The following is a 13,138-nucleotide window of genomic DNA, read 5'->3' as shown; positions in this document are numbered from 1 at the left end:
TAGATACATTCTGGAGATAAAGCCAACAGGATTTATCAATTCACTTCTCCATCTACCTCTACTTCTGTGCATAGCGAGACTGAAAGGTCATTTTACGACATACTGTCAACCCTCATTATGTACAGATTCTGCATTTGCAAGTTTGCCTTTAACCCCAAAACCAATACTCACAGTGCTCTCCTGGTCACTGTGGACATGCACAGAGCTATGGAAGTATTTGTTGCCTGATGTCCATTTTCCCAGCTGAAGTCAAACAAGGAGCCACTCTACCTTCTTGCTTCAGCTCATACTGTAAACAAGTGTTCTTTTGGTCATTTTTGTGCTATGCTTTTTGAATTTTTGTGCTTTTTGTTGGTGATTTCACTTTTTAAAATGTCCCTTCAGTATAGTGTTTGCTAGTGTTCCTAAACACAAGGCAGCTGTGATGTGCCTTACATAGAAAATATATGCATTAGATAAGCTTCATTTAGGTATGAGTTAAAGTGCTGTTGGCCATGAGTTCAATATTAATGAAGTACCAACGTACATTAAATGTCTCTAAACAGAAACACACATAAAACAAGGCTATGAATTGATCTGTTGATGAACGTGTTGTAACCAGAGGCTCAAAGGAACCTAACCTGTTATTTTACTAGGAGCAATGGCTCAGAATTTGCTAATTCAGCCTTCATGCTGACTTTACAGAACATGGCTACCACAAACAAGAATCAACTGTATTAAGAGAAATTTAGAAGATTCAAAAAGCACTATGTCAAAGGGGCTTGGAAATAGCTTGAACACCACCACGTGCAGAAAACTCCAAGACACTGCTATTGCTTAAGAGCACTTAATTAGGGATTAGGCTGGGACCCCATATCTGATTGACAACACTGCTATGGCTCAATGCACTGGTTCTCATCCCTGCTGTCCATTAGATCATCCGGGGAGATTTCGAGCAATGGTAATGCCAGGGTCCACTGCAGAGGTTGCTTTAATTGGTATGGGGTATAGCCTGGGTACAAAGAAATTTAAAAGATTTTCAGATGATTCCAATATGCAGCAAAGCACTTCTCAAACTTCAGCATGAATTAGAAACACATGCAGAGCTTGGTTAAAACAGATTGTTGGGCTCTATGCCAAGATTTTTATTCAGGCGGCCTGGGATGGGACGCTAGAATTTGCATTTCTAGCAAACACCCAGGTGGTGCTCCACAGACCACGCTTTTAAGTAGCACTGCCCTACAGCACTTCCATCAGAGGATTCTATTCTAAGTGACAGCATCCTAAGCAAAGCTCAGCGGTGGAGCTCCCTTTGGCCAAACTGAACTATTCTCATCTTTTGGTTCTTTTTCCTCTGTAGCCTTAGTTTCTCTTGCATAACCTTTCACATTGCTTGGGCTGCCGACTGGGAGAGCTGGTCCTAATGCAGGACCTTCAGTATTCTTTCCTCATATCCACACATCAAGTCTGGCTTGGCTCAGCCCACACGTTCATTCTCAAACCCATCCCTGCAGACAGACATGATAATCTGGCCAGACTGAGTGATGTGCTCACCTTTGTGAAAGGCATGGGATTATCTGATTGACAGACCTACCAGGACCACCTGGAGTAGAGGGGCAGAAAACCAGAGTGGAAAACCCATAGCTTACAGGAATGATGAGCTCAAGGCAGTGGTCACCTCTCGGGGGTAGAGGGAAACAGAGAAGAATGAGACCTGAAAGGGACACACAGGCGGCTTCAAAAGTATTGATTAATTTGTTTCTGAAGCTCGGTAGTGGATACACAGGGCTTTCATTTTAATTCTACCTTTCGCGTTTTACTATGTTTGCAAGTATGTATGTGTACACACACACACACACACGATTTTTAAGTCCAGTATGAACACCCATCAATATCAAAGGTTGGCGAACGACTCTTATTTCACTAGATAGGCTTCGGATAGGGTAATATCAGACGAGACCTAGGAGAAGGACAGCTCTCCGTTTTGCTCAAATTGGGCTACAGGTTCTCCAAGATGGTAGGGGAACAAAGAATAGAAAATCTTCACTGCACAGTTCCCACCTTTCTTTTCTTATGATGTTTACATTTCTGTCCATTTTAACATCTTATTTAAAAGTAACTGGGACTTCCCTGGTGGCGCAGTGGTTAAGAATCCGCCTGCCAATGCAGGGGACATGGGTTCAATCCCTGGTCCAAGAAGATCCCACATGCCACGGAGCAACTAAGTCTGTGCGCCACAACTACTGAGCCTGTGCTCTAGAGCCCACGAGCCACAACTACTGAAGCCTGTGGCCTCGGGCCCATGCTCTGCAACAAGAGAAGCCACCGCGATGAGAAGTCCATGCACCGCAATGAAGAGTAGCCCCTGATCGGCGCCAACGAGAGAAAGCCCATGTGCAGCAATGAAGACGCAACGCAGCCAAAAAAAAAGTAACTGCAAGAGTAGCCACAGTACACATAAAGTGTGAAAAGACCACAGCCCTATTAATCCTGGTATCTTTAACAGTTACTGCTAGAGAATGTTTTCCTTCACCATTTCCATTCTTTCCAAGTTTTATTCAAAAAAAAAAAAAAGAGGGGGAGGGTGATTAAGATGTCCATAAAGAGTAACCATCATTACAATATTCACCTGGACAGCAATAACAAGGACCCAATTCAGTTGGTACCATCCTATTTTCCCACTAGACAAGTTAAAAAAAAAAGTCAAAGCTTTCTCAATGTGGAAGAATAGGACAGCTTTTACACTGAAATGGTGCCCCAAATGAGTTATAAAATCCCTGATTTTGTCTTCTATTTATCCTTTTCTTTCTGTTCTTTTTCTTTCTTCTCACGCTCAGCTTTCGCTTCTTCTTCCTCATGTTTTTTGATCAACTGTTCCACTTCCTTTTGTTTGAGAACTCTGATGACTGTCTTTCCATTCTCTCTTGTTAGTGTGGCGATTTCCACTGGAAGCAAACACACACACTTGTAATACAGGCAGCCATACTTAGCCAAAACCCTTAATAAGCAACCACAGTTTAATCTCTTCATACCGTTTGAGCCATAGTACACCACTTTTCCAAGTTTTCTGCTGAATATAATTCATGGATACTTTCATGGAAACAAAATACCTTCGATACTGTAATGTTTTTATGAATATTTTTACTTTAATATCATCTTTATCTTCATCCATACTAACTTTCTGAGCTGCTGTTCTGTTACTTTTGCGGAAAAAGTACAACCAGCCAATTGCTCTAGCTGGCCTGACCAGAAAGAGCCAGTTTCCTCGTTAGAACCTCTGAGGGCTCAGCCAAAATCTTTAACCAGTACTTACACTTACTTTTCATGAACTTTTCAAATCTCTTTTCAAAACAAAGGCATGAAAAGCAGCTCCCATGACTATGGATGAGAAAAGCAGACTAATGCCAAAAGGAGGAGAAATTTTGAGAAGGGAAAATTGAGTAGTGCCTCCTTGAAATTAGGTAGAAGTAGACAAGAGGACAATCTGCAAGTAAATGGCATTTTTTAAAGCAACACCAGGAGCTAAGTTATCCTAAACTAAATCAATACGTTAATTTACCACAATTTTTGAAAAACATTACTTACAAATATTGTTTTATATGGTCATGTAACTTTAGTTAAATAAAGCATTTACAATTGCAAACATGGGCTTAACGTAAGAGATCAGTAGATTCAGAAGAACAGAGGGTACAACTCATGCAAATGTTGTATCTCTGGTGAAGGACACCAAACATATATAACCATATAATTACTTTCATATTCTTTATCATATGTACACATGAGCACAGATATCACTGTCAAGAAGTCGATAAGATAAAATAGCATGGATCAGATTTAACTATGAATATTGAGAACATTCAGGCTCAAGTCCTTAAGCCTGTTATGTAGTGTGGGACGGTGGCTCCAGAACTTGTCAGTGTTGACCTTGGGCAAGTCTTAGGAAATAGCTGTAAGGTCACCTAACTTATAAGGCTGCTGTTTCAGTGCACTATGATAACATGTTAAAGGCCTACTCTATCAATTCCCTCACTAAGCAAACAAATTAGAGGAGTGGACATAAATTACCTTTTTCAGCAGAGAGCTTACTAACATCCATGGTCTTATTTAGGACTTTGATAGCTAAAGCAAGAGCTGACTTCAAAGTCATTTCTCCTTCTTTGTAATCTTGTTTTAACATTGACACAGCTGCCTATAAAACATAAGGAAGAATCAACATAGAGAACTTCCTTTAAATTTTTGCGATTTTTAGGAACATGAATAATGCCTGAATTATTATTGGCATTATAACCAACATAAACAATTTTTTTTAACATCTTTATTGGGGTATAATTGCTTTACAATGGTGTGTTAGTTTCTGCTTTATAACAAAGTGAATCAGTTATACATATACATATGTTCCCATATCTCTTCCCTCTTGCATCTCCCTCCCTCCCACCCTCCCTATCCCACCCCTCCAGGCGGTCACAAAGCACCAAGCCGATATCCCTGTGCCACGTGGCTGCCTCCCACTAGCTATCTACCTTACGTTTGTTAGTGTGTATACAACATAAACAATTTTAATGGCAGGGAGGGTTGACATGGGATAGGGGTGCAAAGGAGGGATGTTGATGATCTATGAATGAATCCCAGGTATCCATGACAGAATTCAGGGCGTCTGTGAACTAGTATGTGGGAGACGGGGGAACTAGATCTTATTTTCACAACTTCTAACTGAAAATTAGCACTTCCTTTCATTATTACTGTAGGCAGTAAACCCTAGTAGTATTAGTAGTACCTGTGACTTCATCACCAATAGAAATCACAGATACTTTCATATCACATTAAGGCTGTTGCAGCTACCTTAAAATGCTGTTTACACTCATCACTACTTTAAAACTACGGCAGTTACTAGACCCTTTGCTACATTCTATAGCAACACAAAAATACTCACAGCGCTATTATTTCCAATGCATGTAGCTTTCCATCCTCCATAATTTCCGCTAGGGTCACTCTGATAGAGCTGAAAGCCATAGTGCTTATCCCAGCCAATGTAAAGCAATGAAACACCAAAGGGACGTTTTCCTTTAACAGAGAAAAAAAAAGCTAAACATACCAACAATCTAAATTTAGTGTCACTATGGTTACTTGAGCTCAGTGGCTAACCCCTCTTCTGTGAAGTTAAGCATTCATAAACTGTTCCGTGTTCTGGCCACCACAGATAAGCTCCATCAAAAATTCCACTTTTGTTTCTAGGATTTGGATGCAGCCAGGAGAGGGAATAAAGACAAAGAGGACCAGTGCTAAATTTCATCATTATGTAAAAAGCAATTTGTTTCCTGATTTGAAAATGTTATTTTGGCCTTTCAATAGTCTATTAATAAAATGTTTGATAGTCTACATAGTGGAAGCCAGTTAGTTCATGAAGTGAGAATGGATGAAAAGTGTCTACTTATTTCACTTTCAATTTCATTTTACCATCTCAAAAAGGTTATTACTCATAAAACGTTTTATCTTTTGGGAATAAAATTTCCAAAAGTTTCAGTACCTCCAAACTGCGTATAAGCTTGTTTGATATCACACAGTGCTGTGACCAACTGCTCACAAGGAATTGGCTCCTGATACTGCAATAAATACCTAGGATAAAGAAACTGGCGTATGAATAGTTTTCTCTAAAACACTCTATATACACACTCTAAGCAAAATGCCCTCTGAAAAGAAATCTCTGTCATGGGGTCAACATAATAGTCACTTATAAATAATCTAAAGGGGGAGAGTAGAGGGCATGGCAACATCTTGAAAATCATACAGTAACTAATATTTTGCAAGTTTGGTTAAAGAAAAAAACACTGTAATTTGCAATTAATAGGTTTTTAATGACTTTAATCTTTACAAAAATGAGTTCTTAGAAACATCGAAACTAATTTTACATATCATCAATTATAGTATTTATGACCATACCTTTGAGCAATGAGCCTCAGTTCATTAGTCAGAACATTAGCATCAGAAGTTATGCCTGCCACACTGCAGGCCATATCCCTTGAGGAAAAGAAAGACATTTATCTGTAAGCAGAGAAGATGTTTACCAGGGGTATTTTACAAGTTTTAGAAAGTACTAAGCTCTATTAGAAATTCACCATGCTTCCTCTCAGCTGCTACACCCTTCAAACAAAACCTATGTGTTTTATCTTTGTAGGAAACTTTCAACTTGATGTCATTTAACACATAAGATAAACAAATGCACACTTAAGTTCTTCACAAGAGATGTATTTACCATCACCACCCTGTGAACAGGGCAAGAGAATAAACACTAGGAAGCTAGGGTAAATCCCAAGAAGATTCAACCACAAAGAAGAAAAAGGTTTTGCCAGACAGGAAGACAGACTACCCCACGCTCTTGGGTAGTAAGCACTCTCACCTCCTAAGGCCTAACTTGATGGGGGTGAGGGTGAGGGGACCCGAAGGGCGGGATATTTTATGAGCCTGCTCAGGGCTAGGCTTACAGGGAGGGTGCATTTCCTTTCTCTACTCCCCATTCCCTGAAAGCCGCCCCGGCTCTCCTACAGCTTCGACACCCTCTGGCACTGTGCCTAATCAAGCCTGCAAGCTGCTGAGGGGCCCAATAGTGACTGTGGAGGGATGACACTTTCTTGGGTGAGTGTATCAGAAAGGCCCTATAACCAGAATTCACCTGGCTCACCACTGAAGGGAAAGTCTCCAATGAGCAAATCCAGCTCTCTGCTAGCTGCAAAGCCCTGAACACCCAACTGTAACAGAAACTTCACTAAGTGTACAGAAAAGTCTAAACTTTTCCCAGACCTTCAGGAGGCCTATTCTTTGGTAAGATTCAGTATAATTCAAAATAATTCCTGAGTAACCATTATAAACAATACCTTGAGGGCCTCCTATATGCCAAACACTGTGCTAGTTTATCTCATTCATTTAATTTTATTTCATTAAACTGCCACAACCGCTCTAGTAGGCTCTGAAGCCCAGAGAAGTTAAACAATGGGTGTGAAGTCACAGCTTTCATATTCTTTCATATTCTTTGGTGAATATGAAAGTCCCAGTTACTTTCATATTCTTTGCATTGGTGGAGCCCAGATTTAACCCAAAGCTGTGTGACTACCAGGCCTCTTATCACTATACAACGCTGTTTCTCCACTAAGTACTTGACCCTGCACTTTAAAAGAATAACATATGGTCCTGGGCCTCAAGGAAGTTTCAAGCAAGTAAGTTAAAAGGAAAAAATTTCAGAAGTAAAAACAGAACAAACTGTTCAATTCTATCATGTCACATGGAATAGCCCTCCGAAAATATGATGAGATGTTTGCCCTAAGATTTCACTTACTCATTCAGTTTATAAATTTTTTCAGAAAAAAAGACTTCATCAAGAAGCTTGTGGATGTTACGTCTCTCTGCTGCAAGCAGAACACCATCATTTGCTAAAATTCCCAAACAGGTGCCTGCATGTCCTATAGCTTCCATGGCATATTCAACTTGGTACAAGCGACCTACAAGACAAAAGCAGTGAGAAACCAAGACTCTCTTCCTTGTTCTTGCACCACTGGTTCAAGAGAAATCAGCAACAACACTGGAGGGCTACAGACGAGAGTCCTACTTTTACTCATAGTCCTGTGATGTACGTAATCAACCTGGTGATCATTACTTCAAACTACAGAAAGGATGAACAACTGAGTCTTAAAAAAAGTTTGTAGATTCCCCACCCACCCCTAAAATTCAAATACTTAAAATTTTTTTTTTATTTGAGACAGGTCAAACAATTTATATTTTACCTTCTGGAGAAAATATAGTGGTCCTGGAGTCATATCTTCGAGACTGCAAAGGAAAAACATACAAATGATTCCTCCCCACTTTTAGTAAGCCAACTCCTGTAAACCCTCAAGTCATTTTACAGAACACATCCTGGTATACAAAATTCAGAGAGTGGGAGGAAACTGGTAAGGCATCATTCCATTTCAATTTTCTCATGCAAGTCTGTAAGCTGAGTACAAGCAATACAATTTATCAGGCAACAGCTAACTGGCATGTGTATTAACTCACCATGTTTTCTGAACTTTATGATAATTCCTGTAAAAAGAAAACAGGATAATTATTAAAATGAAACTTACAATTTAAAAAGCATTTCTTGACTTGAAAAAAAAATGTTTTCTTCACTCTCTTCATTCAACCAACATTTACGGTGCACCAGGCACTATGCCAAATGCTGGAATGCCAGCATGGGTAAGAGCAATCTCTTTCCTAAAGAGCGTACAGTCTGGTGGCCAGGTGAGGGAGAAGACACAGAAGGACACTTATAAAGCAATATGGTAACAGAGGCACTAAGGGTAGAGTGGGAAGAGGGTTGGAGAAAATCAAGAAAGTATTTTTTGCGAAACACATACAGAAAATGAGCCCAAATTAGAGATGGGAGAGGCAGAAATAAGGCTGAGAACATTTAGGCCTAAGAGGAAGAACAGGGGAAGAAAGAAGGGAAAGGCATTCCAGGCAGAGGAGAAAGCTTGGGCAAAAGGCACTGAGGCAGAATAGCTTAATGGGCGAGAGAAATTGCTGAAGTTAAAAAAGATATGAAAAAACTAAAGAACTAAGCAAGTATCCAGACCATGTAGAGTTTTGAATGCCAAGCTAAGAGGCTTAGGCTTTCTCCAGAGAATGATACGGGGTCCTGAACTATGAAGGGGAGGAGCGGGATGGTAATCTTTGGCATCTTTACTATTACTGCAAAAGACAACACTGGGGCTCAGCGTGATTTGGTGGAAAAGCCAAACTTCGGCCTCCAGAGCCAATTTTCCCAAATTCTAGAATATCGGTAATTAAAAATGTAAAGATAAGGAGGGATCAGGTCCCGAAGGCCCGCGTGCCCAGGTAAAACTATGAATGCTATCTCTTATGCAATGGGGCTCCAAAGAACGATGCTGGGCCAAAGAGCCACAGGAGCTGACCGGCATTTTAGAAAGATCGCTCTGGCTGGCGAAGAGTGGGGCAGGGTAACCAGCTATGCGGCTCCTGCAACACGCAGGTGAAAGGTAAGGCTGGCCCTGAGCAGAGCGCCAGGAGATCACAGAGAGGAGACCGCCGGGGCTTCTGATTCGCGAGAGAACACAACTTTCTCATCTCCAGGCCAGACGCAGGACAACGGCCCGAGGCGAGTTCACCTGCACCTCCTTTCCCGCAGGTTCACTTTCACTACGGACTCTTAACAGTGACGGAGGCAGCCCTACAACTCTGTCCTGCCCACCGGCCCCGCGCCCGCCCCGCCGCCCGAGCGTCCCCAGCCCCGTGGTGCCTGCTCAGCGCAGAGAAGCCCGACGGCGGCCGTCCGGAGCCAGTCCCGCGGCCGGTCCATCACCAAGGAGCCGGTGCAGAGTCATCGTGTCCACGGTTCCTCGGCGGCCGCTGCAGGCCGGGACCAGCTCTGCCGCAACGCTCAGGATCCCCGCCCGCGGAGAGAGCGGCCAAGCTTCCGCGAGTGCACAGGGGGCAAAGGCTCACCGAGGGGAGACGCTGAAGAGCCCACACGGAGCTCTTTCTCTGCGAGAGAAAACGCACCACCACCGCCTGAGTATCCGCTGCTAATATGGCCCCCGCGCGTGCGCAGAGCCACCGGCGGGGGCGGGACAGCCGAGGACGCGGAACTCCTCTGGGGGGCGGAGCGAGCGCCGGTTGTCCTCGTGGGAGCCGCGGAGTTGAGGTTCGGAGGCACTGGCAGGGACCCTCAGCACGATGAGGGGGCACTAGAACACGGGGAGCGGGGCAGGAAGGCCCTGGCCAAGGAGGAAGTGGAATTATAGCTAATGTCCCTTTTCCACTGTTTGCGCTTTATTTTCACTTTCGATTTCTATTCAGCACTAAGTCATTGGCCCAGGAGAGCACTGGTGTGGGACCGCCTGTTAATTGCTTGCCTTTCCTGCCCTGTTCTCAAAACGGACCCAAGCACGTCAGACGTTACCCTTCACTCTGCCTTTTCTCACCATCTCCCTTCTTGAATCTGTCTTCCACTTTTATTGCTGATACATGCATTTTGGGGCATATAAAGCATATTATGAGGGGGTTTACACCTTTGGGAGAACTTTCACCCTAGTCTTCTCCTCTTGTCTTTTCACCTCGTTAGAAAGGATTCCCCTGACCAACCTAGTTAAAGCAATACCCTACCATCACCGTACACACACGTTATCTTTTATACAGAAATTGTCATGTTTATTTATGTGTTCATTATCCATCTCTCCTTTCCACTCTTTTTTTCATCTGGCTTCAGTCTCTGTGTAAACTATCTACTATTCATGTTTTAAGTTTCTCCGAGCTAGACGCTTGACTAGGTCTGAATTAATGTGTAGTCATTTGCTCATAGTCTCCTCGAAGAAGAGGTCCACAGGGTAGGGACTTTGTCCTCTTCATGTTGGGCAAAAACTTATTATTGACGGATCTGGGCTTTGAAAAGGAGGTAACCTGGGAACGAGTTGTGGTTTGAGCTCTCTCCTTTCATTTCTGCTTCCCAGGCACATAGGGAGGTGAGCCAAGGCAAAATGGTAAGGGCCACAGCCAGACAGGTGGTGTTCTGAAAGCATCCTTAGGTGGCAGTGTAACTTATGTAATCTCTCTGAGGATTCCTGCCACCTTAGTTCATTCTGACGAATTAAGCATTAAGACTTTTAAATGAGAAGTAGAATTTATTAGGTCAAAAGAAGAGGGATCAGTTGAGATAAAAGAGCAGAAGTAAAAATGAGTTTAACAAGTTTGGGTGACAGAGTAGCTCAGTCTGGTCAGAGTGAAGAGACGTCAATAAAGGGAGGAAAAGAGGAAAGGCATTTTAGGCCAAACTGTAGAATGCCTTCAATGCCAGAATTTTTTCTCTGTAGGTAGTGGGAAAAGAGGATTAAAGTGATGTTTTAGGATGATGAAGCCTCATGATCTCCCATCCCACATGTTCCTCCTACAATGTGGCATGGATGCTTCCCATTGAGAGGTTTTGTGTCCCTTTCCCCTGAATCTGGGTGGGCCTGTGACTGCAACGGAAGTAACATCATATGACTTCCAAATGCAGGTCATAAAAAATAAATTTCTGTCTTGTTCTCTTGGGAAGGTGTTTCTTGGAAGCCTGGCACCATGCCATGAACAAGCAGAGACCAAATGGAGAGATATTCCACCAACAGCCCGGCTGAGGTTCCAGCATGACTGGCCAGATTTGTGAGTGAGGATTCCTCTAGATGATCTTAGTCCCCCATCATTGAATCTCCCCCAGCATTGAGGTCTTCCCCACTGAGGCCCCAGGCATTGTGGAGCAGAGACAAGCTGTCCCAGGGCCTGTCTGAATTCGTGACCTGAAGAATCCATAAGATATAAAAAATTGAGCTTTCAGTCTACTAAGTTTTTGGTTAAATTGTCACACAGCAATATATTGTAATGAGAGTTTTTATCTGGCCCTAATATGAAGGCTGTAAGATGGAGAGATTAAGGATAATAACACCAGAAAGTAAAGTTCTGTTGCAGTCTAGAGGGATAAAAGCCCAGACAGAAAAAGATACTTGCAAGAGTACAGTCTTTGCTGGAGGTATGGTATTGATTCCCAAATCTAGAACTGGTTTTCCTCCTCATTGGTGGAAAGAACCAAAAGACCAGCACTTGTAGACGTGCGTTCATTCTAACAGTTCATCAGACGGTTCTCTATTAAGGCTGTGCTAGGGGCCTGGCACCAAGCTAGGTTCTGAAGATAATGAAATAAATATTATTCAATGTATGCCACCAAAGAGTTTATAAACTACATTGACCTGATTGATTGGAGATAAGCTAGGGCAAACACCAAATAGTAAAATAGCAATGCAAGGCAGCCCGTATTTAAATATCTGAAGAGTTGGTCAGCAATATTTGCATTAAGATAATTCAGTGGAAGAGAATCCATGTTAGCAGAAGGAGCAAGCAAGCAGGAAATCTGTAGAGTTTCATGGTATAAGAAAATGAACATTGGTCTGGGAGTGAAATGCAAGTTTTAGTTCATTTTTCTAGTCCCCAGTTTCCTGAATGGTCAAGGCAGATAAAAATCACAACCCCTTAAATTTGAGAAGCATAAGTGCTTTCCTGTGAATGATCTCATTTGATCCTCCTAACACAGGTGTGTATGTGAGCCCATAGAGAGGAGAGGAGGGGAGGGGAGAAAGGAGGAGAGGAGAAAGTGGTATGGGTCCCTGGCTCTCTTGGAGCAAATTGCTTCAACTTTTAAAGCATCTATTTCCTCATCTGAAAATGGGGATTAATCACAACAGTACTATTTACATTCCCACCAACAGTGCAGGAGGGATCCCTTTTCACCACACCCTTTCCAGCATTTATTGTTTCTAGATTTTTTGATGATGGTCATTCTGACTGGCGTGAGGTGATAACTCATTGTAGTTTTGATTTGCATTTCTCTAATAATTAGTGATGTTGAGCATCTTTTCATGTGCCTCTTGGCCATCTGTATGTCTTCCTTGGTGAAATGTCTATTTAGGCCTTCCGCCCATTTTTTAATTGGATTGTTTTTTTTTTTTTTTATATTGAGCTCCGTGAGCTGTTTGTATATTTTGGAGATTAATCCTTTGTCTGTTGTTTCACTCGCAAATATTTTCTCCCATTCTGAGGGTTGTCTTTTTGGCTTGTTTATGGTTTCCTTTGCTGTGCAAAAGCTTTTAAGTTTACTTAAGTCCCATATATGCACTACCGAATGTAAAATAGTTAGCTAGTGGGAAGCAGCAGCATAGCACAGGGAGATCAGCTCAGCGCTTTGTGATGACCTAGAGGGGTGGGATAGGGAGGCTCAAGAGGGAGGGGATATGGGGACACATGTATGCATATGGTTGATTCACTTTGGTGTACAACAGAAACTAACAGTATTGTGAAGCAATTATACTCCAATAAAGATCTATTAAAAAATCATAACAATACTTTTCTCACGGTTTTTTTTGTGGAGATTAAATGAGATAATGCATGTAAAGTCCTGTGATATAATATGAAATATATGTTTGGTCTTTGTCCCAGGTTCTGGCACAAAGCTTCTAAAACTCTTGTCATTTCCTGAGTGGTAGGGGAGAGAGGAGCTTCTTTTTTATTCATAAGAAGCCCCTTTCAGCTACACATGAATTTATGCTAATGAAGTGAGTCTTGGAGGATGGGGGCTGATTATTAGAGGAAC

General features: G+C 42.2%; 1 protein-coding gene across 1 annotated transcript; it reads right to left on the bottom strand.

Annotated features, from left to right (window-relative positions):
- Positions 1–1,300: 1,300 nt before the first annotated feature.
- Positions 1,301–9,570, bottom strand: PSMA4 (proteasome 20S subunit alpha 4). The gene is made up of 9 exons (XM_079913873.1): positions 9,469–9,570; positions 8,020–8,046; positions 7,752–7,794; positions 7,307–7,469; positions 5,917–5,994; positions 5,504–5,592; positions 4,910–5,040; positions 4,045–4,168; positions 1,301–2,924 (listed from the first exon to the last, which is right to left on the bottom strand). The coding sequence occupies exons 2-9, from the start codon at positions 8,020–8,022 to the stop codon at positions 2,770–2,772; spliced, it is 786 nt and encodes a 261-aa protein (XP_079769999.1). The 5' UTR covers positions 8,023–8,046; positions 9,469–9,570; the 3' UTR covers positions 1,301–2,769.
- Between the last annotated feature and the right edge of the window lie 3,568 nt (positions 9,571–13,138).

The sequence above is a fragment of the Stenella coeruleoalba genome (genome assembly GCF_951394435.1).
Source record: "Stenella coeruleoalba genome assembly, chromosome: 2".
Lineage (NCBI taxonomy): Eukaryota > Metazoa > Chordata > Mammalia > Artiodactyla > Delphinidae > Stenella > Stenella coeruleoalba.
Note: the sequence above shows the minus strand (reverse complement) of the source record. Positions and strands in the feature narration are given on the sequence as shown.